This window comes from Arachis duranensis, chromosome 7 (assembly GCF_000817695.3).
Source record: "Arachis duranensis cultivar V14167 chromosome 7, aradu.V14167.gnm2.J7QH, whole genome shotgun sequence".
Taxonomy (NCBI): Eukaryota; Viridiplantae; Streptophyta; class Magnoliopsida; order Fabales; family Fabaceae; genus Arachis; species Arachis duranensis.
Genome location: NC_029778.3, coordinates 937,012 through 958,270, shown reverse-complemented (window position 1 = coordinate 958,270; position 21,259 = coordinate 937,012). Strand labels below are relative to the sequence as shown.

Here is a 21,259-nt window from a genome sequence, read left to right as displayed (position 1 = left end):
AATTTAAATTAGATTGTTCAAGTTCAAAGCGAGATCACGAATTAAAGAGGTAGAGACAGAAAATCCAATTTCGTCAAGTACAAAACCAGGCCGAATGAGTGAACAACCTTCAAGACATTCCGATGCTAAAATCAGTAGTATATGAAGTAAAAAGTGAGTTTTTTGTGTGTTTATCTCGTAGTTGCCTCTCCTTTTTAGTCTTTGCCCTTTTGGACTGCCGTTTTGCCGGCATTAAGTGTTTATTATGGCGTATTATTTGCCGGAATTCAGCGATTATGAAATATAGTGGCGTATCTATTGTGGTATTCAGTCGTTATTCTGTGAGATCGGCTATAGCCTTAATCACTTGGTCAGTTACGTTCTTTTTGTCCAAAACAGTAGATATATATCTCATTTGCAGTGAAAATAAAATACATGTATATTATACAATAAACGAAATATGAGGGAGTGGTTGAATAATAATAATCTAAAAATTATTACTAAACACGGTTAAGGTATTTTAATTCATTCATAGATTGCATGTTTCTGACCTTCTAGTGATAGTAAAACTTGGCGAAACTTATTCATGTTAGATACATTCTTTTTCTTTAATCACAAAAGGCCAATTTAGAGGTAGATAAAGTGTGGTGCATTCATATAATTGTTATATACACTCCAATTTTAAATTTATCAATGGTTAGGGGTCAAATGGCAAAGCAATTTCCTAGTCAGCTTTCAAATGAAGATTAAGACTTAAATAAAACAAGAGTTACACACTTACATCACACATGTTTTTACACAAAACAATATACATTTAATTATTAAAACACATAATCTTGCATATAAGATTATGACATCTTTAGTCACTAAAATTGGCATCATGATTAAAGCAATTCTTTTAGCACTTGTGTTACTACAAAATACTCCTTAACTAGAAGGGTCCATAACCATAAGGGGTGTAACAATAGATAAGAAAAATAGGACTGAAAAATAATTAAGGGAAATTGACATGAATCTTCTCATGATTGTGACACATGAGTCACAGAAATGTAAAGCTGCATTAATGTATGTATTTGACCAAAATTACACCATTATTAAGAAGGGGTATTTTGGTCATAACAGTGAAACAAATTTGCCAGATGAGCATGATATCTATGGAGCAAATGGTTGATATGTAGTTTCTATAAAAATGGATGGGCAATTTCCCATACATTATTTTTATATTGCCACTGCTAAATTCCTAAGCCTTTTTTTCTTCATTGTAATTGGAAATAGTCTTCTTTCTCTCTCTTGAGCCTATGCTTTGAGATTCTACTCCACTCTGGTTTTCCAACCTTGGAATTTCTTCAAAGCAAGGTAAGAAACAAACAAACTGGTTTAATGTTCAACAACTAAAACAGTTTGTTTCCCTCTTTGTATGTTAAGTTCATTATTCTTGCTTGTGGATTTTCTAAGTTCTAAATTTTTTGCATTTACTGAAATGTCAGTGTCTGTGTTCTTGTATTTAGCTTTTTTCTTCACCAGTTCATGCAATGAGGTGTTTGGATTTGAGTTTTAACATGCATTTTGTATTGAATCTATTATTTACTGGTCAAATTTTTCAATGATATTGCATTTGAGTACTGTTATAGGAGAGGTTTATATGATTACCTTTGTTATTCCCATTTCTTTTCTATTTGTCTCTTATCTTTGCTTAATTCTGGAAATAACTTCTTTTTTATTTTCTTTTTCTGGCCAAGGAAAACCAATCATTTGCACGATTGGTTTAATTTTTGCAGTTTCTTTGAAACTTTCACAGATTGATTCCATTTAATTTTTTATCTGTTATTAAGAAAGAGAAGGAAAAAACTTAGGAAAAGACAAGTGATTGACTTGGTAAGAGAGTCAAGTTGCTGGTAATACACGGTAGTTGAAGAACAAAATTGACTAATCTTTTCCAAAAGGATGAATATTTCAATTTCAGCTGTGGATTTTCTGTCTCTTTCTATGCATTGATGTTGAATGAAATTCGAAAGATAGCACTGATGCTGTGAATTGTTCTGCTTGTTCAATGCAGACAACAGGTTATGTAAATTATGTGGTTTACCTCCTCTTGGAAGACTTATCCTTAATCAATTCCAGGACTAAATACAATTGATTCTGCGAAAGGAAATTCGAGGATTTTCGATTACTCTCGAAGTATAACCTTCTAGAAGTGGCAAACTGAAGCTAGTCTGTTATCAATTCTGGAATGCAGGCATCAGAGCATCATAGAAGTTCAAGTATGTACTATCAACCAATGCAGCAGGTTGAGGCATACTGCATGCCACAATATCAAGCTCTGAATCATCATCAGTATTACAATGATGGAGGCCATGGTATTGGAAGCAGATTCTCTAATCAAAGTTCTTCTGAAATTTACTGCACATTGGAGTCATCATCCGCAACCGGCAGTTTTAATGTTTACAATTCTCCTTCAACTGTTAGTTTCTCACCAAATGGTAGCCCAGTTTCTCTTCAAGATTCTCAATCTCAGTCATATCCACCTGACAATAACTATGGATCTCCTATGAGTGGTTCGTGCATAACTGACGATTTAAGTACCTTCAAGCACAAGCTGAGAGAGCTGGAGAGTGTGATGTTTGGTCCTGATTGTGATAATCTTGATAGTTATGACAGTTCATTCAAGGATGCAACTGATTTCATGTCATCCGAGATGGACAGTTGGAGACAAACAATGGTGGCAATTTCTTGCAAGAACTTAAAGCATGTACTCGTCGTGTGTGCCAAAGCGATTGCAGAGAATGATCTGCTAATGGCACAATGGTTGATGGATGAACTGAGGCAGATGGTGTCTGTATCTGGCGAACCGATTCAAAGGTTGGGAGCATACATGTTGGAAGGCCTAGTTGCACGGTTGTCTTCTTCCGGGAGTTCAATCTACAGAGCCTTGAGATGCAAGGAACCGGAAAGTGCTGAGCTCCTCTCCTATATGCACATACTCTATGAGGTTTGCCCCTACTTCAAATTCGGATACATGTCTGCGAATGGAGCAATCGCAGAAGCTATGAAGGATGAAGACAGAGTTCACATAATTGATTTTCAAATTTCTCAAGGGAGCCAGTGGATCACTTTGATTCAAGCTTTTGCAGCTAGGCCTGGAGGACCACCACACATCCGAATTACAGGTATTGATGATTCAACATCGGCTTATGCGCGCGGTGGTGGGCTGCACATTGTGGGAAAGAGGTTGTCCAAGCTTGCAGAGCATTTTAAAGTGCCATTTGAATTTCATGCTGCAGCTATATCTGGTTGTGATGTTCAGCTGCATAATCTTGGTGTTCGACCGGGCGAGGCATTAGCAGTGAATTTTGCATTCATGCTACATCACATGCCAGATGAAAGTGTCAGCACCCTGAATCATAGGGATAGGCTCTTGAGGCTGGTCAAGAGCCTATCCCCGAAAGTGGTGACATTGGTGGAGCAAGAATCCAACACCAACACAGCTGCATTCTTTCCACGTTTCCTCGAAACTATGGACTACTACACAGCCATGTTCGAGTCGATAGACGTGACTCTTCCGAGGGAACATAAAGAGAGGATCAATGTGGAGCAGCATTGCTTGGCAAGGGATTTGGTTAACATCATAGCATGTGAAGGGGTTGAGAGAGTGGAAAGACATGAAGTGCTTGGGAAATGGAGGTCAAGGTTTGCAATGGCTGGTTTTAGTCCTTACCCTTTGAGTTCATTGGTGAATGGTACCATCAAGAAACTGCTTGATAACTACAGTGATAGATATAGGCTTGAAGAGAGAGATGGAGCATTGTATCTTGGTTGGATGAATAGAGATTTGGTTGCCTCTTGTGCATGGAAATGAGAACTGGGAATTGTGTGTTGGGGGAGGACAAAGCAGAACCTCCTTGTTCTTGTTCTTGTTCTTATTCTGTTCTTATTCTAGTTCCATTAGGTTGTAGAAGCTAAATGGGAAAAGGGTATACTTGAATCCAATCTGAATCTGCACTTTCTTTGTTCAAGAATTTTAACAAGAAATGTTGCTATAGCATTTTCTTATCAGCAATATTGATCTTCCTTTTCATAATCTTTTCTATTCTCTTTATCTCCCAGCACAACAATGATTTACTTGAAATCTGATTAACTTTTTATGTTCCTGTTATTCATAAATCATAAGATAGAATTACAATTGGTGTGCGTACTTAAGGGGTTGTCCTGATGTTACTTCTAGTGATGGAACAAGTTGACTAGCTGGAACTTGACTTATTTTGGTTGACTTTGACAAAAGAATACTAGTGACAGAATTCGGAAGATGCATACATGACACTGTTAAAAAGCTTAGCATGAATGTTGTTCCAATTAAAAACAAATTTACTTTGTGAGAAAAAAGATTAAGTTAATATATTAATCACAAAGGGTTATTAAATTAGTCGCTGCATAAAATATATATACTAGAGTATAAATACACGTTAAAAATATATCAAACAAAATATGTGAATATACTAAAATACGTAGTGATCAATTTGATAACTGATTTTTAGTGTGGGCATGATAAATTTTTTTATAAACAATTCTATACCACTTCCAATGATTATTTATTTTCCTCTATTAATATGAACAATGTGGTTTGTCATGTACTTGAACAATCCATAAGAGAAGTAGCACAGAATCATTGTTTTATCCAAAGGCCACAATTCTGCAAGTCATTGTACAAACCACTACTTACATTAAGAAAGAAAGGGCAATAAGAAAGCACAAAACAAGAATTACTTCTGAGGAGTATATTACAAGCATAGAACGTTTTATACATGTATATGAAAATGTACAGTTTCCTTATTTTACTAACAAATAGTATACAAGTGATGATAATTGATATCTAATCCGGTAAGAATCATTATTTGCATATTTAGTCAGTCTGCAGATACCCAAATATGAAAGGAGAAGTTAGAGTAGAAATAGGAAACATATTCCCATAAATATTTGTGTGTAACCTATGTCATTGCCTACTCGCTTCAGTCACTAGCTGCAAAAATAACACTGCAAATTTAGCTCTGGACAGCTTCTGCATCAGATGCTGATTGCTTCTTGAGTTGACCTTCTTGACCAGGAGTATCATGAACAACCAGATTAGGGGATCCGTTCTTTCCTTCTGATTTAGTTTCTACATCATCTTTCGGCTGTTCGTTTGATTTTGATCGACATGGATCTTCAGAATTTGATTGGCATGTGATGTTAGCACCAACAGAATCCTGTTTGGCAACTGCATTTTCATTTTTTTGTTGTTGTTGCCCATTTAATTTACTTTCAGGACTCTTACCAGCCTCTGATTTAGTAATTGAGTTGCCATTTACTTTCTCATTTGATCTGCTTCCTCTTGTATCTGTAGAAACAGGATTTGATACAGAATTGGTTCCTGGCTTGCCATTAATGGTTGTTGTTTGAGCATTTGTAGCTGCATTATGAGTGACAGTCCTTCCAGGCGGGATTTCATGATCATGTTGTCCCTCATAGGTAGTTATTACAACTTTTGAATCATGAGAGGCCCTTTCCACATGCTTTTTGACAGGGCATCCGGGACTAGAGCATCGATAATAACTTCTGGTGAAGTGGAGAAAAATGGAGAACACATTAAATTAAAACCTACTGGATGAATGCATGCATACTTCCGAAGTTCAAACAGAATCGAAGAGACAGAAATCAAACGCTTCGTTAAAAACATTTGTGGCCAACAGGTAGTAAAGATGAAAAGTCACCATTATGAACATACTCAAAGGAGAAGACGAAGCAGCTAGATTAACTTGGCCATGAATCCACAAACATAGCAATTCAGAACAATAGGATTATTGGCAAAAAAATGTAATTGAACATGTTCTAGCATAAAGTGCAGGTAGAACACAATTTGAAAAGCTATTAAACGAACTACCATAACCGGACTCTGTTGCTTTCAAGAAAGGAAATAGACAGCAACTGCAATCAATTTATTGTGATGAGCTTTCACCTTTCAGGCTGGCCCATAGCTATAAATGCATTTACCATATTCAACTAAACTTCAAAATGCCTATAACAACACAGGTAAAAATGGATGTACAGTTACATCATAGACATGAAAGCTAACTTGTACCTGGGATTTGCATTTCCTTTAACTAGTTTCTGACCATATTTGCGCCAACGGTACCCATCATTTACAAAATCAACCTCACTTGAAGTTTGAACGACAACACGAGACGCACAAGTTGACTTGTCAGCTACACTGACTTCAATATTACTATCGTCTGTCTTCCTATTACAAATCAGCAGATAAAATAAAAGGTTAGCTATCACACATTTTACAAGCCAAGCATTTTTCACAATGGTCAAATAACGTACTGCCGTTTTGAGTCAGGATAGTCATTGTTGTGAACCTCGTCATTTGCTGTGGTCAGTTGTGAATGTGCAGCTTTCATCAGATCAGCTGCAGGAACATTTGTAATCTGAAGGGAGTGTGAAAACTTCATCTGTTGAGGTACACTTGCATGCTCATTCAATGATTTGTCTTCAACTGTGATGCCATAAATATATTTATAAATAACCTTTTTTTGGAAGGACATTAATGAACTAAAACACTAAATAAATTGAAGTCTCACCTTCTACATTGGCGACACGGGGCTTGTCTGGTCCTTCTTCAAGAACAGGAAGAACAGGACCAACAGGCTTTGTGATGCTGGATTGAGGCCTAGGATGATTATGCTGACCAATGCAAATGGAATCTGTAATCTGGCCATCGTTTGACTGCTCTAACTGTTTCTTTGCCTGGCAGTTCGGATGCGTACACTTGTAATAGCTCCTTATAAATTCATTCCCTTTAACATTTTTCTGGCCATATTTTCGCCAGTTATACCCATCTTTTGATACCCTTTCACGTATTATTGAGGGACTGTCATGACCAGATTGTGATGGATGACGTTTTTCACGGAAAGGTGTATCAGGGCTCTGCACAAGTTTTTCAACTGATGCTGCAATGTGTGTGCTTCGTTGCCGATCTGATTGCAATGCAGAAGCAGTAACATCAGAATCCTTCACTTTGTTTTGAGCCACAGCAGAAGGAATACTTGTTTCTTCCTTTTGCTTGGACGAAGGGGTTTCAGCTCCATGAATCCCTTGTGATTCTGTAATATCACTATGAGGACTTGCTCTCTGCAGTGGTATAGCATAAGGAACATTGTGATCTGCAGTTTCTTCTGAGGAAACCATGGGAACAACTGTCACTGCTTCCATGAATGTATTGAAATCTATTAGCAAATAAATATTCAATAGCCTATCGTCAAGTGCATAAATATGGGTGCACTGGTATCAGAAATAAAAAATACTATTAAACCAGCTATCATATGGAAAAGGAGGAAAAATTCTGGATACATATATCACAATATGCTAGTGGGGTTGATAAATAGTTTTTCATAAACTATTGAAACTTGGTCACTCGCCACCACACACTAGCTGCAAAATCATTGATAATAATGCTCCAAGAATCCTGTGTCAAGTTAAATTGTAATGTGTTTTTTGCTTTTTGGCAAAAAAAAGCTAAATGTTATGTTATGAGTTAAAATTATTGGAGTGACCAAATTATTGGCTGTGTGATTGAGATTCACTATTAAATAGAAATAATAATAGTCCTGTGATGGTGGGGAAATGAGATAGCTTTTTCCCCCATCAAGTGTATCAGATATGTTGAAAAACAAAGGGGTGAGTGGGGTAGAGCTGAAATTTTGTCCCTTTTTGATGAATCAACGATAATTGACATTAAACAGGAGAGGAGATAGTCCTTAAGGACAAGATTAGAAGAGAAGGCGATTATTATTTATCATTTACTGTTTATATTGTTCTTATGATTATTATTATATGTGTGTTACACTAAACAGTAAACAGAAATTCACTATAAACATCTGAAATCATTATCACTCTAAACTAGGTCAAATAGCAGAGCTGCTAGATGCTGCTGCTGCTGCATATTGTAAGCGTTAAAAGGAGTTATGAAGTCTGAATTCCAGATTTCAATAGATGAAGGTCCAAGTTTGATGTATGAATTTTGAATTATTTCAGTAAAATTTAACATTGTAAGGTGGGAATTAACTAAGGAAGATGGAAAAGAGAAAGGAAGAAAGATTCCATCTGGTTTGGTAAAAGGCAGCAAAGTGAAGACTTTAGTAATTTAGATTAGATTAGATGCGGTAATAATTAATTAATCCTGTTCTGAATAACGAAAGAAATAGTGAAATTGAAAGGAAGATTAAGAGAGGGAGGGAGACATTACCCGGAGAGGAGAGAGCAGAGTGTGTAGAGAGTGGTGACGGGAGCTGAAAGAAACAAAGAAAGAAAGAAAGAGGAGCTGAGATGAATGGTTTGGTTTGGTTGGTTGGTTGGTTGAATTGAATGCGCAAAAATGAGAGAGAGAGAGAGAGAGAGAGAGAGAGAGTCCAATCCAAGTATCCAAGCAACTAAGAATGGTTCTCTTATTTAATTTGACCGCAAAAAACAAAGCAAATGGGGAAGAAAAGAAACCAAAAGTCCACTCTTTTTTCTCTCTATTCTCTCTCACAAGCCTGGCTTCTCAGACACACACGAGTGAGAGAGAGAATAGCAGAATATGCCTCTCTCCCTCCTTTCCCTGTCAGGACTTGTCCTTTCACCACTTTTAGTACTCTCTTTTATTTTTTTAGTCGGAACAGTGTTAGCTCAACTGTGTTAGTTGTGTTTTTACCTTCTTTTTTTTTACTTTCTCTGGGCTTGGGCTTTATTTGGGCTTGGATTGGACCTAAACTTGCATCTTTCTTTTTTTTACTAACAAATCCAATCATTATTCGGCCGGCCTTCCCAACATTTGGGCTCTAAAACAAAACAACAAAGCTATGACTAAATGCTTTTAAAATTATGGTTTAATTACTCTTTTACTCTCTATAGTTTCGCAAAATTTTCAATTAAGTCTCTATATTTTTTTTCTTTTAATTGAGTCCTTGTACCAAATTTTTTTTAATTGGGTCCCTACATTTTTTTTCTTTTATTTAGGTCCCTATACTAATTCTTTTATTTTAGTTGGGTCCTTATGAAATTAAGTCAATTATTACTAAGAATGACTTAATTAAAAAAAAAATTTAGTACAGGAACTCAATTAAAAAGAAAAAAAGTATAAAGACCTAATTGAAAATTTGACAAAACTATAAGGACAACAGAGTAATTAAACCTAAAATTATATATGAAATAATTTTTTGAGTGAATACCATTTCTGCCCTTAATAGGACAACAAGATTCCTAAAAAAAACACCCAATTCGGTTCTGATTTTTTTAAGTGATTAGCCTCTGTACTAAAAAAATCACACTGAATTTTTTTACACAGAAATTAATCAGCCCCATAAAAATAAATCTCATAAATAGAGTTAATATTTTTTTTGCCAAGACTATTTTACATTTTTTTCTAATTTGTTTGGATACATATAAATCTATCATAACGTGTTCGAAATCTGAAAATCCGCGTTGTGTGTTTCTTCTAGTTCCTGGAGAACTCGTACAAATCAATTTTCCTAGCTCCTGATCTGGATTGAGGATCTTAATTTCACCTTTCCTTTCATCAATTTCAATTACCATTGTTCCCTCTTCTTCATCTCTTCACGCAATTAAGAAAACATGCTTCAATCACCAGGCCACTCGCCCCTCCACCTCTCTTCCCCATCCCCTTCTCCCTCTCTGCAAAACCCTAACCCTAACACTTCAACTTCGTCATCTTCTGCAGCAATCGCACCCAGACTCCCTCCCAAGAACCCCACAGTACTCGATGAAGATACGTACGTTGAAGCCCTCGAGAAGATCATCGAACGCGACTACTTTCCCGACATCTCCAAGCTCCGAGATCGCCTCGATTGGCTCGAAGCCATCAAGACCGGTGATCCAGTCCAAATCCGTGACGCCCAGCTCAAGATCATTGAGCGCCGCCGTGGTGGCTCCGACGTTCCTAAGGTAACCGGTTCTGAATTTAGATCCACTGTCACCCCTGGCTCCACTTTCATGAGAAATTTCACACCTTTTGATGAATTCGATGGTAAAACACCCAAGACGCAACGTTTTGATGTTGGTGATGAAGAGAATAATAAGAGCGATGGTGGTGGTGGTGGTGGGGTTGATACTTCTTTGGGGCTTGATCAGTTTTTGTGGAGGTATACGAGTGAGGATAATCACAGCTTCTCGAAGATTCTGGAGAAGGTGAATAGGAAGAGGAAAGAGAGGGTTGGGTATTTGACGGAAGGTGAGAACAAAGATGATGTGAAAGGTATCGAGGATGCTAAGAGAGAGAGGATAACTGACGGGTATGGAACATCTTATCAGCCTCCTAGTACATTGGAGGGATGGAACTATACGGCGAAGAATCTGTTGATGTATCATCCTGCTGATAAGGGTGAGGTTCCATTGACTGAAGAGGAAAGAGCTGTTAGAATTAAGGGCATGACGAAGGAGATAAGTCGTGCAAATACTAGGTTCCATGGTAAAACATTGGATTCTAGGCCCAGAGATGATGGAACTGTTGAGGTGTTGTATACGCCTGTTGCCGGTGCTACTCCTGCCCCAATGTCTCTTAGGGAAGGGGACAAGTTAAAGAAGTATGATCTGGAAGATTTGAGGAAGACTCCAAACCCGTTCTATATGGAATCTGCAAAGAAGGCTGAGAATGGCTATAGCTTTGTTAAGACTCCTTCTCCTGCGCCGGGTGTTGATGAATCCCCGTTTATCACTTGGGGAGAGATAGAAGGGACACCGTTGAGGTTGGACCCAGAGGAAACTCCAATTGATATTGGTGGTAGTGCAGATGGACCACATTATAAGATTCCTTCAGCGCCTGCTAGAGATGCAAAAGCGCATTCCCTTTCCAGGGAGGCTGCAAGGAAGATTAGGGAGAGGTCGAAGATGTTTCAAAAACCGCCATTGGCTTCACCTGTTAGAGGTGGAAGTGCTAGTCCAAGCATGCGGACGCTTTCTCCCGCCGCTCAGAAGTTTGTAAGGAATGCAATTGCAAAGTCCTCTACCTCGGTTGATGAATCGCTTCGCGCAAGTTACCGTGGTTCTAGTCCTGCCTTGGCTACTCCTAGAAGCGTTAGTAGAAGTGTCTCAAGGTTTGGTAGGGATGGGAGTACTGTTTCTAGGTCTCCATCCGTTAGAGAGGGTTCTAATCCTCCTTGGTAATATGTTGTAACATAGTTTGTTATAATTTGAAGAGAAAGAGCAATATGAGAATGACAGATTTTGCATTATAAAGATTTTGTGTCTTCTTCATTGATTAATTGATACTGGTTATCTGATGTCTATATGGGAAATCCTAGTTAATCCTTGTATATATACCGTAGAAGGCATTGTATATTGTGATAACTGTGAAGTACTATGTCTGCCTTATGCCTTCTGTGTTACTGTAGTTTTTGCTCGTATTGAAAGTTCATGTTTGTGTGTGTGCTTAAAATAAGTAGGTAGTTTCTGGCTTAAGATGCGTTTATACAGTAATATATAGCTAAAACCCTAAAATTACAAAAACACATTTTATAAGCCCTACTGGCCCTACAAACCGCCCTTAAAAACTACTGGCGAGTGGTGACCTGCGTTCTACACTTCTACTTCTGCGTTCTGCTCCTCCTCCCTAATGAAATCGGTGGCTGTACTCGGTGGATGACGCGGTGGCTGCTCCTCCTCCCTGACACGGTGGACGATGCGGTGGTTGCTCCTCCTCCCTGATGTGGTGGACGAAATCGGTGGTGGCTGCTCCTCCTCCCTGACGCGGTGCTCCTCCTTGACGCGGTGGACGAAATCGGTGGCTTCTCCTCCTCCCTGACGCGGAATCAGAGGTGAGTTTCTTCTTTTTCTGTCCCTCTCTTAGAGTTTCTGCTTTGCTTGTTTCTTCTCTCCCTCTGATTTCAAAAAGGGATTTTTCAAAATGGTTGAACTGTGAACTTGTTTCTTCAATTGTAATTGCAAGCTTCAGTATTTTCCCCTGTAATATAAATTAACTAACGTTATGTTTAATATTGCTTAATTTCAATTAATTGAGCATACGTTATAGCAAAGATAGATAAATTCTAATGAAATCCAAAACTAGGAGTGCAAATTTAAATGGAATCATGTGAAAAAGTTTGCTCCGAGATATAAGTTTACTAATGATGTGCAGTTGCCAATCGACTTTGGAATGGTGCCACCAACATTGTTATTTAATATAGAAATATGTTGTAAGGAATGAGCTTGATCACACATCTCTTCAGGAAGTTGACCACCAAAGAAGTTGTTCCCAAGGTTTATTAGTCTTAAAGTGGAGATGTTGAAAAGAGATTGTGGAAGTGAACCTGTCACAAAGCTTCTTGTCTTTTACCATTTTGTTGTTCCATTTCTTTTTGGGGGTTTTTTCTTTTGGTGCTGGTAATGTATGTAATGTGTGCAATAGAAGATCTGAAACTGAAAACAGTGTCTTTAATGCTACTCAAGGAACCCCTGAACCTGGCAGTTGTGGTTGTAAATTGGAACTTTCTTTTCTTTCCTGTTCTTACACTCTTATCTCTTCTCACATTTAATAATTTTGAAGACAAACTTAATGCATGGACATAACACTGTTTATTGTTTATTATTGTTATTATTTATTTTTTTTCCGCAGTTTTTGTACTTACTCATTCTTATCTCTCTAAATCCTACAACAGCATTCAAATTTTAAGGATCTTTTGAGGGTTAAAATTTTTTTATCTCTTTGATTTGTGCATTTTCAATCAAGTTGGGTGTTGCTTATTGGCTGCATCTTTTATGCCTTCTGTGTTACTGTAGTTTTTTGTTCGTATTGAAAGTTCATGTTTGTGTGTGTGCTTAAAATAAGTAGGTAGTTTCTGGATTAAGATGCGTATATACAGTAATATATAGTTAAAATCCCACATGTAGTTTTTTTTCAGTTATTCTAATATTCTATATTAATTTTTAATAGTTGATTCATTGATGTTATTTCTGTTAATTTTATTGTTGTTTGATTTATGAATCTGATTAGAATATGACAGAGGTTGAACTTGAAATGTTGAAATATTTTTGTTGTTAATTTTATTGTTGAATTGGTTTATGAATTGGGTTTGCTGACTATGAATATGCGTGATTTTGTTGAGTGTTGAATTGGTTTTATGAATTATTCTGCTGATTATGAATGATTTTGTTGATTGTTGAATTGGTTTATGAATTGATTTTCCTGATTATGAACATGAAGTGGTCTTGCACCTGTAGAATTTTCGGATTCTTTTTTTATTAAATTTCTTCTGCCTTCTTTACTGAATTAATTTTTGAATTAATCCCTACTCTCTTATGTTAGCAGCAATGAGCGCAGCTGGTTCTGCTTGCAACAAGACCCAATTGACTTCAGTTCAGTTCAGTTCCGTTTTCTTGTTTCTACTCATTGCTTCAAAAGAACAAGTTCAACTTCAAAGATGAGAAATGATCATATATCCTGTTGCTGTTACTGTTACACCATTTATGAATCGTTTCTCGAATTTCTCAATCCTTTCCTTCTGGAACTCCAATATAAGAGAAGCTGTGAATGGAGGCCATGCACAAAAAGCCCTACTTCTTTTCCGCCAAATGAAGCAAACTGGGGTTACACCCAACGGTTCTACCTTTCCCTTTGTTGCAAAAGCCTGTGCCAGAATTTCCTGTCTCTGGAACTCCCAAATGATCCATGCCCATGTTGCCAAATCCTGCTTTCAGTCCAATGTTTTTGTGCAAACCGCAATGGTTGATATGTACATGAAATGTGGTCATTTGGAAGATGCACACCATGTGTTTGTTGGAATGCCCACTAGGGATATTGCTTCTTGGAATGCAATGCTTGCAGGTTTTTCTCACAGGAGTTTTGTTGACAGGTTTTTCTGTCTACTGCGTGAGATGAGGTATAGTGGGATTCATCCTGATTCAGTCACTGTCTTGTTCTTGATTCAGTCTGTTTTGGAATTGAAAAACCCAAATGTTGTGAAGGCAGTGCATTGTTTTGCGATTCGAATTGGAGTTCATATCGATGTTTCTGTGGCTAACACTTTGATTGCTGTGTATGCTAAATGTGGTGACTTGTGCTCAGCAGAGATAGTATTTGATGAAATTGGCAGTGATATTAGGTCTGTCATCTCATGGAATTCTATGATTGCAGCATATGCAAATTTTGAAAAGTATGACAAGGCTGTTTATTGTTACACAGGGATGCTTGGTTGTGGGCTTTTGCCTGATATTAGTACAATCCTCAATTTGCTTTCAGCATGTGTGCAACCCAAAGCACTATTTCAAGGTCTGCTAATTCATTCTCATGCAATTCAGTTAGGTTGTGATGCTGGTTTGTGTGTGGTGAATACTCTTATTTCTATGTATTCCAAGTGTGGGGATGTTCATTCTGCAAGATTATTGTTTGATGGCATGTCTATCAGAACTTGTGTTTCATGGACTGTAATGATTAGTGGGTATGCGGAGAAAGGATATATGGATGAGGCATTAACCTTGTTTAATACAATGGAAGCAACAGGTGAAAATCCAGATTTAGTTACTGTGCTTGCTTTGATATCAGGTTGTGGTCAAACAGGATCTCTTGAACTTGGAAAATGGATTGATAATTACTCTATTAACAAAGGGTTGAAAGAAAATATTGTAGTTTGTAATGCACTAATTGACATGTATGCAAAGTGTGGAAGTCTTAGCAATGCTAAGGAGCTTTTCTATTCTATATGGCTAACAAAACTATTGTCACCTGGACAACCCTGATTACTGCTTGTGCTTTGAGTGGAGATGTTAAGGATGCTTTGGACCTGTTTCTTGTGATGGTGCAGATGGGAATGAAACCAAACCACATAACATTTCTTGCTGTTCTCCAAGCTTGTGCTCATGGAGGTTTACTTGAAAGAGGATTGGAGTGCTTCAACATGATGACACAAAAGTATGGTATAAGACCTGGTATAGACCATTATTCATGTATGGTTGATCTCCTTGGTCGTAAAGGACAACTGAGAGAAGCTTTAGGAATTATTGAATGTATGCCGGTTGAACCTGATGCTGGCATATGGAGTGCATTGCTGTCTGCATGCAAACTACATGCTAAGATGGAGATGGGCAAATACGTCTCAGAGCGGCTATTTCAATTGGAGCCCAATGTGGCAGTTCCTTACGTGGAGTTGGCTAACATATATGCATCAGCTGGGATGTGGGATGGAGTTGCAGCTATAAGAAGAAAGATGAAATATCTTCCAAGTGAGAAAATGTCCTGGACAAAGCATTATCCAAGTGAGTGGCAAAACTCATATCTTTACAGTTGAAGATAGACATCACCCTGAAGCCTTGTATATATATGACATACTAGATGGCTTGACTTCTCATTCTAGACAAGCCCAACTAACAAATTCATGTCTTAAAATAAGTAGGTAGTTTCTGGCTTAAGATGCGTGTATACAGTTAGGCTGCGTTTGTTTCTGAAAACAGGACAAGACACTGATGGAACAGAGACACAAAATTTTGTCTTCTTGTATTCTGTTTAGTGATAAACTAGAACAAATTATGAAAATCTAATTTATTCTCATTTTTTTCATTCAAAAAATTTGAGATGAAAAATATAATAATAAAAAATATAATTATGAAAAATTAATAAAAAATGAAAAAAAGAATGAAAAATAAGTTGTATTCCTTATTAGTGTCCCTGGATGGACATAAAATACACTAATTCAGTGTCTCTGAACACACTGTCTCTCCTCTGCCAAACATGATTTTGTGTCTTTGTGTCCGTGTCTCAGTGTCCTGTCTCTGTAAACAAACACAACCTAATTATATAGCTAAAATCCCACAAGAAAATGGTGAATGGGTGTTCATAGGTGTTCTTGATGTCTATTTTCATGATCATGGAATGGATTTTCCACGTTATCACGTAAACGTTAGTGATCAATGCGCAAGACCACTAGTGCATCATTGAAAAAGCTGGTGAAAAGATTAATTTAACTCTTATCAGATGTATTTTTACTCCAAAATTGGTAATAATCGGACCACAAACACCACCACTCAAGCACCATAGTTTCTGAATAGATCTCCTCTATTCACCCAAAAATAGTCATGAACCACTTTTTTAATAACATGCATCCACCTTTTTTACTACTACTAAATGGTATTATTTGGAAGTTTCCTGAATATATGAGGGGTTGATGGATGCAAAGGTGGAAGATTCAGGGTCAAAATTAGGCATTAGAGCACGGGTGTTACCTGAAAACTTTTTGTGTTATATGATGAGTGTAATAATATTTATATTTAATAATGCATCATCCCCCATTCTTCTCGTGAAGTTCAGAATCAGATACACTGCTTCTCATTACATAATTTGATTCATACATTTCGATCCCGCATCAATTATCAAACAGAGGAAACAACACGAAAAAGGGATTGTGACACATGAAAAATCTGCCACGTCACGCAACTCACTCTCCCTTTACCTCTCAACTCTCCACTTCTCTACCAACAAATCAGCGGTAAATAAATGAATCTACGAAACGAAACACAAAAAAAAAAGAAAGAAAAAAACAGAAAACAAAAAAAGAAAACTAAAGTAACTAATTAGCGCGTCAGTGAAACGACGTCGTTTAGTGAGCTGCCCCGAGATTTGGGAGCACTATAAGAAGCGCAGTCATCGTCTCGATTCATTTGCTGATTTTGCATGCTATGCTCTCATCTTTCCTTCTTACTTATCTCTCAGCTTTGTAACGCAGGGTTTTCGATTCTCAACTTGAAGTTTCAAAAAAACTCTTAATTTAGCAACCATTCTGCTTTCCCTAGCTGGTAATTAAAGCTCTTGTTTTTGCACCTTTCATTCGAATTCCAATTGAAATGATTCACATACTTTCGTGCATGATTGAATACTTCATTTTGATTTTCCTTCGACATTTCCTTTATTTTGATTGAATACTTCTCTTGTTATTGCTTCAGAATTATAATTGCTTATATTGACTCGGCTACATTCGATTGCGTTCGAGATCAGAATTGATTCTCTCCTATAGTTAGCTCAGTATTAAATTGATTTTCTACGGATTCTTAGGTTTCATGACCAGAACAGAGAAAATAAAAGGGCAAAAAAAGTATTCTTTTTATTCCATTTGCAATTTCAATTTTTTCTTTCTTTTAAAAAAAAAAAAAACTAACTTCATTAACAATTATTGTTTATTGCATTGTGTAGCAAACTTTTGGCTATTGAAAATGCCTGCTAGTGCTGGGAACTCAAACACCTATGATAGAGAAGGGGAACCGTTTGTTGAAGTTGATCCAACTGGCCGGTTCGGCCGTTACGAAGATCTGCTTGGTTATGGCGCCGTGAAGAAGGTTTATAGGGCCTTTGATCAAGAAGAAGGCATTGAGGTTGCTTGGAATCAAGTTCGACTGCGGAATTTCAGTGACGATCTTGTTTTGATAAACAGGCTTCACTCTGAGGTTGAGTTGCTTAGAAACTTGAGCAACAAGTATATCATTGTTTGTTATAGTGTTTGGAAAGACAATGATCGCCAGAACATCAATTTCATCACTGAGGTTTGCACTTCTGGCAATTTGAGGGAATACCGGAAGAAGCACCGCCATGTTTCCATTAAGGCGTTGAAGAAGTGGTCGAAACAAGTCCTTGAAGGGCTGGAGTATCTTCATACTCATGATCCCTGCATTATACACAGAGATCTCAATTGTAGCAACATCTTTGTCAATGGGAACATTGGACAGGTAAACAGCACACTTGCTAGTTTGAATTGTAGTAAACTCCCCCCTACTTTAACATTGGCATATTTATTGTGATGAAGTTGATGAAGAGAAGAGGAGAGGCCAAATAAAAGCATTACCAATCATCTTTTGTTTCTAGATAGAGCATTAATAACTTAGATTTATCACAATCTGCTAGCAATGCTTGTTTTAGACTTTTTAGCTCATTATGATTAGATAATTGTTGTAACTTTAGAATGCTTTAATTATGCTCCTAAATGAGATGACATGATTAGTCATCATCTCTGAATTCTCTCAATTTTTTTGTAAAGCGTGATCTCTTATCATATACTCTTTAAGTGGGACCAAGAGAAAACATGTAAGAGAAGATGTTGAATGATGAGAGATTATACTTTACAAAAGAATTTGAGAGAAAAAAATTGAGAGGATCCATTTCCAACAACTAGACCTTACCATTAAAAATCACCATGATTTTTATAAAGAAATTCTTGTTACAACTTCTTGAAACATAACAAAATAACAATGTTATTATTATTATTATTTATTTTCATATTTAGTTGGTTTTATGTGCCTGGTTATTGCGCCAAACTAAATTCTAAAACAATTTTGCTCTTGTGGCTTTCTATAGGTGAAAATTGGTGATCTAGGATTGGCGGCGATAGTGGGGCGGAGCCATGCAGCGCATTCAATTTTAGGGACACCAGAGTATATGGCACCGGAGCTGTATGAGGAAGATTACACTGAGATGGTGGACATATACTCTTTTGGGTTGTGTGTGCTTGAGATGGTTACAATGGAGATACCCTATTGTGAATGTGACAGTGTAGCCAAGATTTATAAAAAGGTTACAATGGGAATTAAGCCTCAATCCTTGAACAAAGTCACAGACCCAGAGATGAAGGCATTCATTGAAAAGTGCATAGCACAGCCAAGGGCAAGGCCTTCAGCCACTGATCTCCTTAAGGACCCTTTCTTTTCTGAACTCAACAATGATGAAGAATAATATACCTATTAGCTTTTTTTTTATTGTTTTTCTCTTTTCCTTCAACTCTTTGCTTCCAAGTGTAATTGCACCTAAGACTAATTGTTATAGCACATGCATTTTCCAATCCAGTTTCACTATACCATTGATGTACTTGTGACTTCAATAGTAGAACGAGACTGAACTAGAGAGTAGAGACAATAATGTTGAAATGAAACTCAACATGATATCCCTTACCCTTCTAATCAAGAAGCATCCCATGCTTACATGGAATTTTTCTACAATTTATTGTTATTATATTTAATTCATTTTTCATTGTATTTATACACAAGTGTTAATATGTAATTACATATTAGATATATTAATCATGCTAAGTGTATATCAAAATCAGCCACTAAAATTAGTCACTAATATAAAATATATATTGAAATACAATTGCACATTAAAAGTGAATTAAAAAGCATATGTATTTATACACAAATATATTGGTGGGTTGATTTTAGTGTACAAATAGCATTTTGGTAAATATATTAATAGTGATCTTTTGCCTAAAATATAAATGAACAAATAGACATGCGTTTGCATTCTTGCTAAAACATCTTGCTTTATATGTTTCTAATCGATTGATGATTGGCTAAATATAATTTTTGTCTAATTATGTTTATATTTCATGGTATATCCAAACAAAAAAAGCGTTTATATTTCATTGTATATCCAAACAAAAAAGAGGAGCTCTCATATGGTCTGAACCAAAACAAATGTTTGATTTGTTCGTAATTATGAAATGCAAATTTAAAAAGTTATCCTGTAAATTTAAGCTGTTTTATCATGTTATTAATCATAAAAATTCGTCATACACATTTACAAATTTTGGGAGGAATAAACAAAAATGTTCTCATTTAAGTATTGACAACAATAATTTTAAAATATCAACACAACAAAAATTATTCCAAAAATTAAAACGTGACAAAAAAAAATATCAAAATGAGTTGTACATGTAACTCATGTTATGAAATTTTGCTAATTGTTTAAGAGCTTGTCAGCTTGTTGTGATAAACATCATCAACTTATATAATTGAGTTTTCAAGAATGTATACAATGAAAAATCTTAGATTAGAAAAACCTTTAATTTTTATCTTATGAGATAAGAAAATACTCAACTTATAATATAAACAAGAAAAAAAAATATGAAAACAAAAGTTTTTAATAAGTAGTTTTTTTTTTTTTTTCCAAAATGTTTGGAGGCCAAAGATAGTCATAATTTATTTTTTTTTCCTTTTGTTTGTAACTTTGTATTCATTATCGTTAGAATAAATTCATAATATTAAATATAATAAATATGTAATTATGATTTTTTTTTCTAGTATGTCTGTAAGTTTGTTTTTCATATGCGAGAGAAACTTCTTATTTTCAAATAGTTCAAAATGATACCTCCTTTTGAGATCAGAAATAATAGAATATCTCTACTTCTGAGATCTTGTTCAGAGATGCAATAACTCAGCTGTGGAGCCAAAGTAAGTTGGAAATTTCGTGTTAAGGTCTTAATAATCGAAAATGTTTGTAGTGGGCTTTCTATTAATGGTCGAATTATGTTTATACATATATTATATTTGGAATTGAGTTAAAATTGTTTAATTATTTAAACGCAATACTGAGCTCCATTTAAGGGATTCGAACTCCCGACACTTGCTTAAGCGGACTAGTGAGCTAACCACTAGACCAACCCAACTTGGTTACTTCGTTGAATACTTTAATGTAGAATTTGTTCGAAAAATCGGTGGGTCATGGTTTAAAAGGAAAGAAAGTAATAATGGTAATATTTTTATTCTTGTTCCTTGATACTTCGTTACTTGCTAAATGGTAATACTTATCTAAGGCAAAGAGTCAACAATGGACACCCTAATAGTATGCTCTAATATGTGTATATCGAATTATAGATGTGCATATGTGTATATATATGTTTATCCCTTTATTAGTCGTTGCTTGAATTCTAAGAATAGAAATTAAAGCTATATAATATATGTAGCATCTATTTCATAGCTCACCAACTTTTTTATGTATGACTTAATTATAATAAAAAAAACAAAGCCATTAGAGGATTAGAAAAAAGAAAAGCGTAAGATATATATGTACATGCATGATATATGTGTGTTCTAGTTTCATAATTGTCTCTATATATAGACAAATGCAAATATACTGATTAAATTAAAGCTGATATATGATACATAATATAATATAAATATAATACAGATAAAAATTGTGTTTATTTAAACATATTTTGATATTTTTTCATTTATCCAACAACCAAATATAACTTAAAAGAAGAAGGGAAAAAAGTTGAAAATTTTATTGAAAAAAAATTGTTCATCTAATATTGTTGAATTGAAAAAGAGATGAAATTTTCTAACTTTTTATTTATTGAAAAATAAAGAAAATAAAAAGTATAATTTTTTCTTAGTATTTATTTTTGTAAGACATTTGGTTTTCTACCGTACTTTTTAGTTTGGCAAGTCAATAACTAATTAGTCACGCATCAGAGTTTCATTTAAGATTTGTAGGTGATCAAAA

General features: G+C 35.8%; 5 protein-coding genes across 7 annotated transcripts; 4 read left to right on the top strand and 1 right to left on the bottom strand.

Annotated features, from left to right (window-relative positions):
- The first annotated feature begins 1,185 nt into the window (after nucleotides 1-1,185).
- Nucleotides 1,186-4,057, top strand: LOC107496198 (scarecrow-like transcription factor PAT1). Its single transcript, XM_016117406.3, has 2 exons — nucleotides 1,186-1,335; nucleotides 2,036-4,057. Exon 2 carries the CDS (start codon nucleotides 2,210-2,212, stop codon nucleotides 3,833-3,835), a length of 1,626 nt encoding a protein of 541 aa, XP_015972892.1. The 5' UTR covers nucleotides 1,186-1,335; nucleotides 2,036-2,209; the 3' UTR covers nucleotides 3,836-4,057.
- A 658-nt stretch (nucleotides 4,058-4,715) lies between these two features.
- Nucleotides 4,716-8,557, bottom strand: LOC107496209 (WRKY transcription factor 1). Of its 2 annotated transcripts, none has more exons than XM_016117417.3 (5): nucleotides 8,258-8,557; nucleotides 6,594-7,238; nucleotides 6,337-6,508; nucleotides 6,092-6,250; nucleotides 4,716-5,568 (listed from the first exon to the last, which is right to left on the bottom strand). In XM_016117417.3, exons 2-5 carry the CDS (start codon nucleotides 7,222-7,224, stop codon nucleotides 5,016-5,018), a joined length of 1,515 nt encoding a protein of 504 aa, XP_015972903.1. In that variant the 5' UTR covers nucleotides 7,225-7,238; nucleotides 8,258-8,557; the 3' UTR covers nucleotides 4,716-5,015. The 2 variants fall into 2 exon arrangements, with proteins under 2 accessions (XP_015972903.1, XP_015972904.1); XM_016117418.3 differs by having other exon boundaries at nucleotides 6,594-7,214; nucleotides 8,258-8,556.
- Nucleotides 8,558-9,461: 904 nt separating this feature from the next.
- Nucleotides 9,462-11,244, top strand: LOC107496212 (uncharacterized). Its single transcript, XM_016117421.3, has one exon. The coding sequence runs from the start codon at nucleotides 9,625-9,627 to the stop codon at nucleotides 11,170-11,172; it is 1,548 nt and encodes a 515-aa protein (XP_015972907.1). The 5' UTR covers nucleotides 9,462-9,624; the 3' UTR covers nucleotides 11,173-11,244.
- Nucleotides 11,245-13,293: 2,049 nt separating this feature from the next.
- Nucleotides 13,294-15,514, top strand: LOC127740698 (pentatricopeptide repeat-containing protein At4g19191, mitochondrial-like). The gene is given in 2 exon segments (XM_052252239.1): nucleotides 13,294-14,700; nucleotides 14,703-15,514. Coding segments are annotated over 2 exon segments (1,854 nt in total). The 5' UTR covers nucleotides 13,294-13,431; the 3' UTR covers nucleotides 15,288-15,514.
- A 1,004-nt stretch (nucleotides 15,515-16,518) lies between these two features.
- On the top strand, nucleotides 16,519-18,999 carry LOC107496236 (probable serine/threonine-protein kinase WNK11). 2 transcript variants are annotated; one of them, XM_052252122.1, is made up of 4 exons: nucleotides 16,519-16,788; nucleotides 16,936-17,084; nucleotides 17,183-17,712; nucleotides 18,338-18,999. In XM_052252122.1, the coding sequence occupies exons 3-4, from the start codon at nucleotides 17,203-17,205 to the stop codon at nucleotides 18,710-18,712; spliced, it is 885 nt and encodes a 294-aa protein (XP_052108082.1). In that variant the 5' UTR covers nucleotides 16,519-16,788; nucleotides 16,936-17,084; nucleotides 17,183-17,202; the 3' UTR covers nucleotides 18,713-18,999. The 2 variants fall into 2 exon arrangements, with proteins under 2 accessions (XP_052108082.1, XP_052108081.1); XM_052252121.1 differs by lacking the exon at nucleotides 16,936-17,084.
- Nucleotides 19,000-21,259: the final 2,260 nt, after the last annotated feature.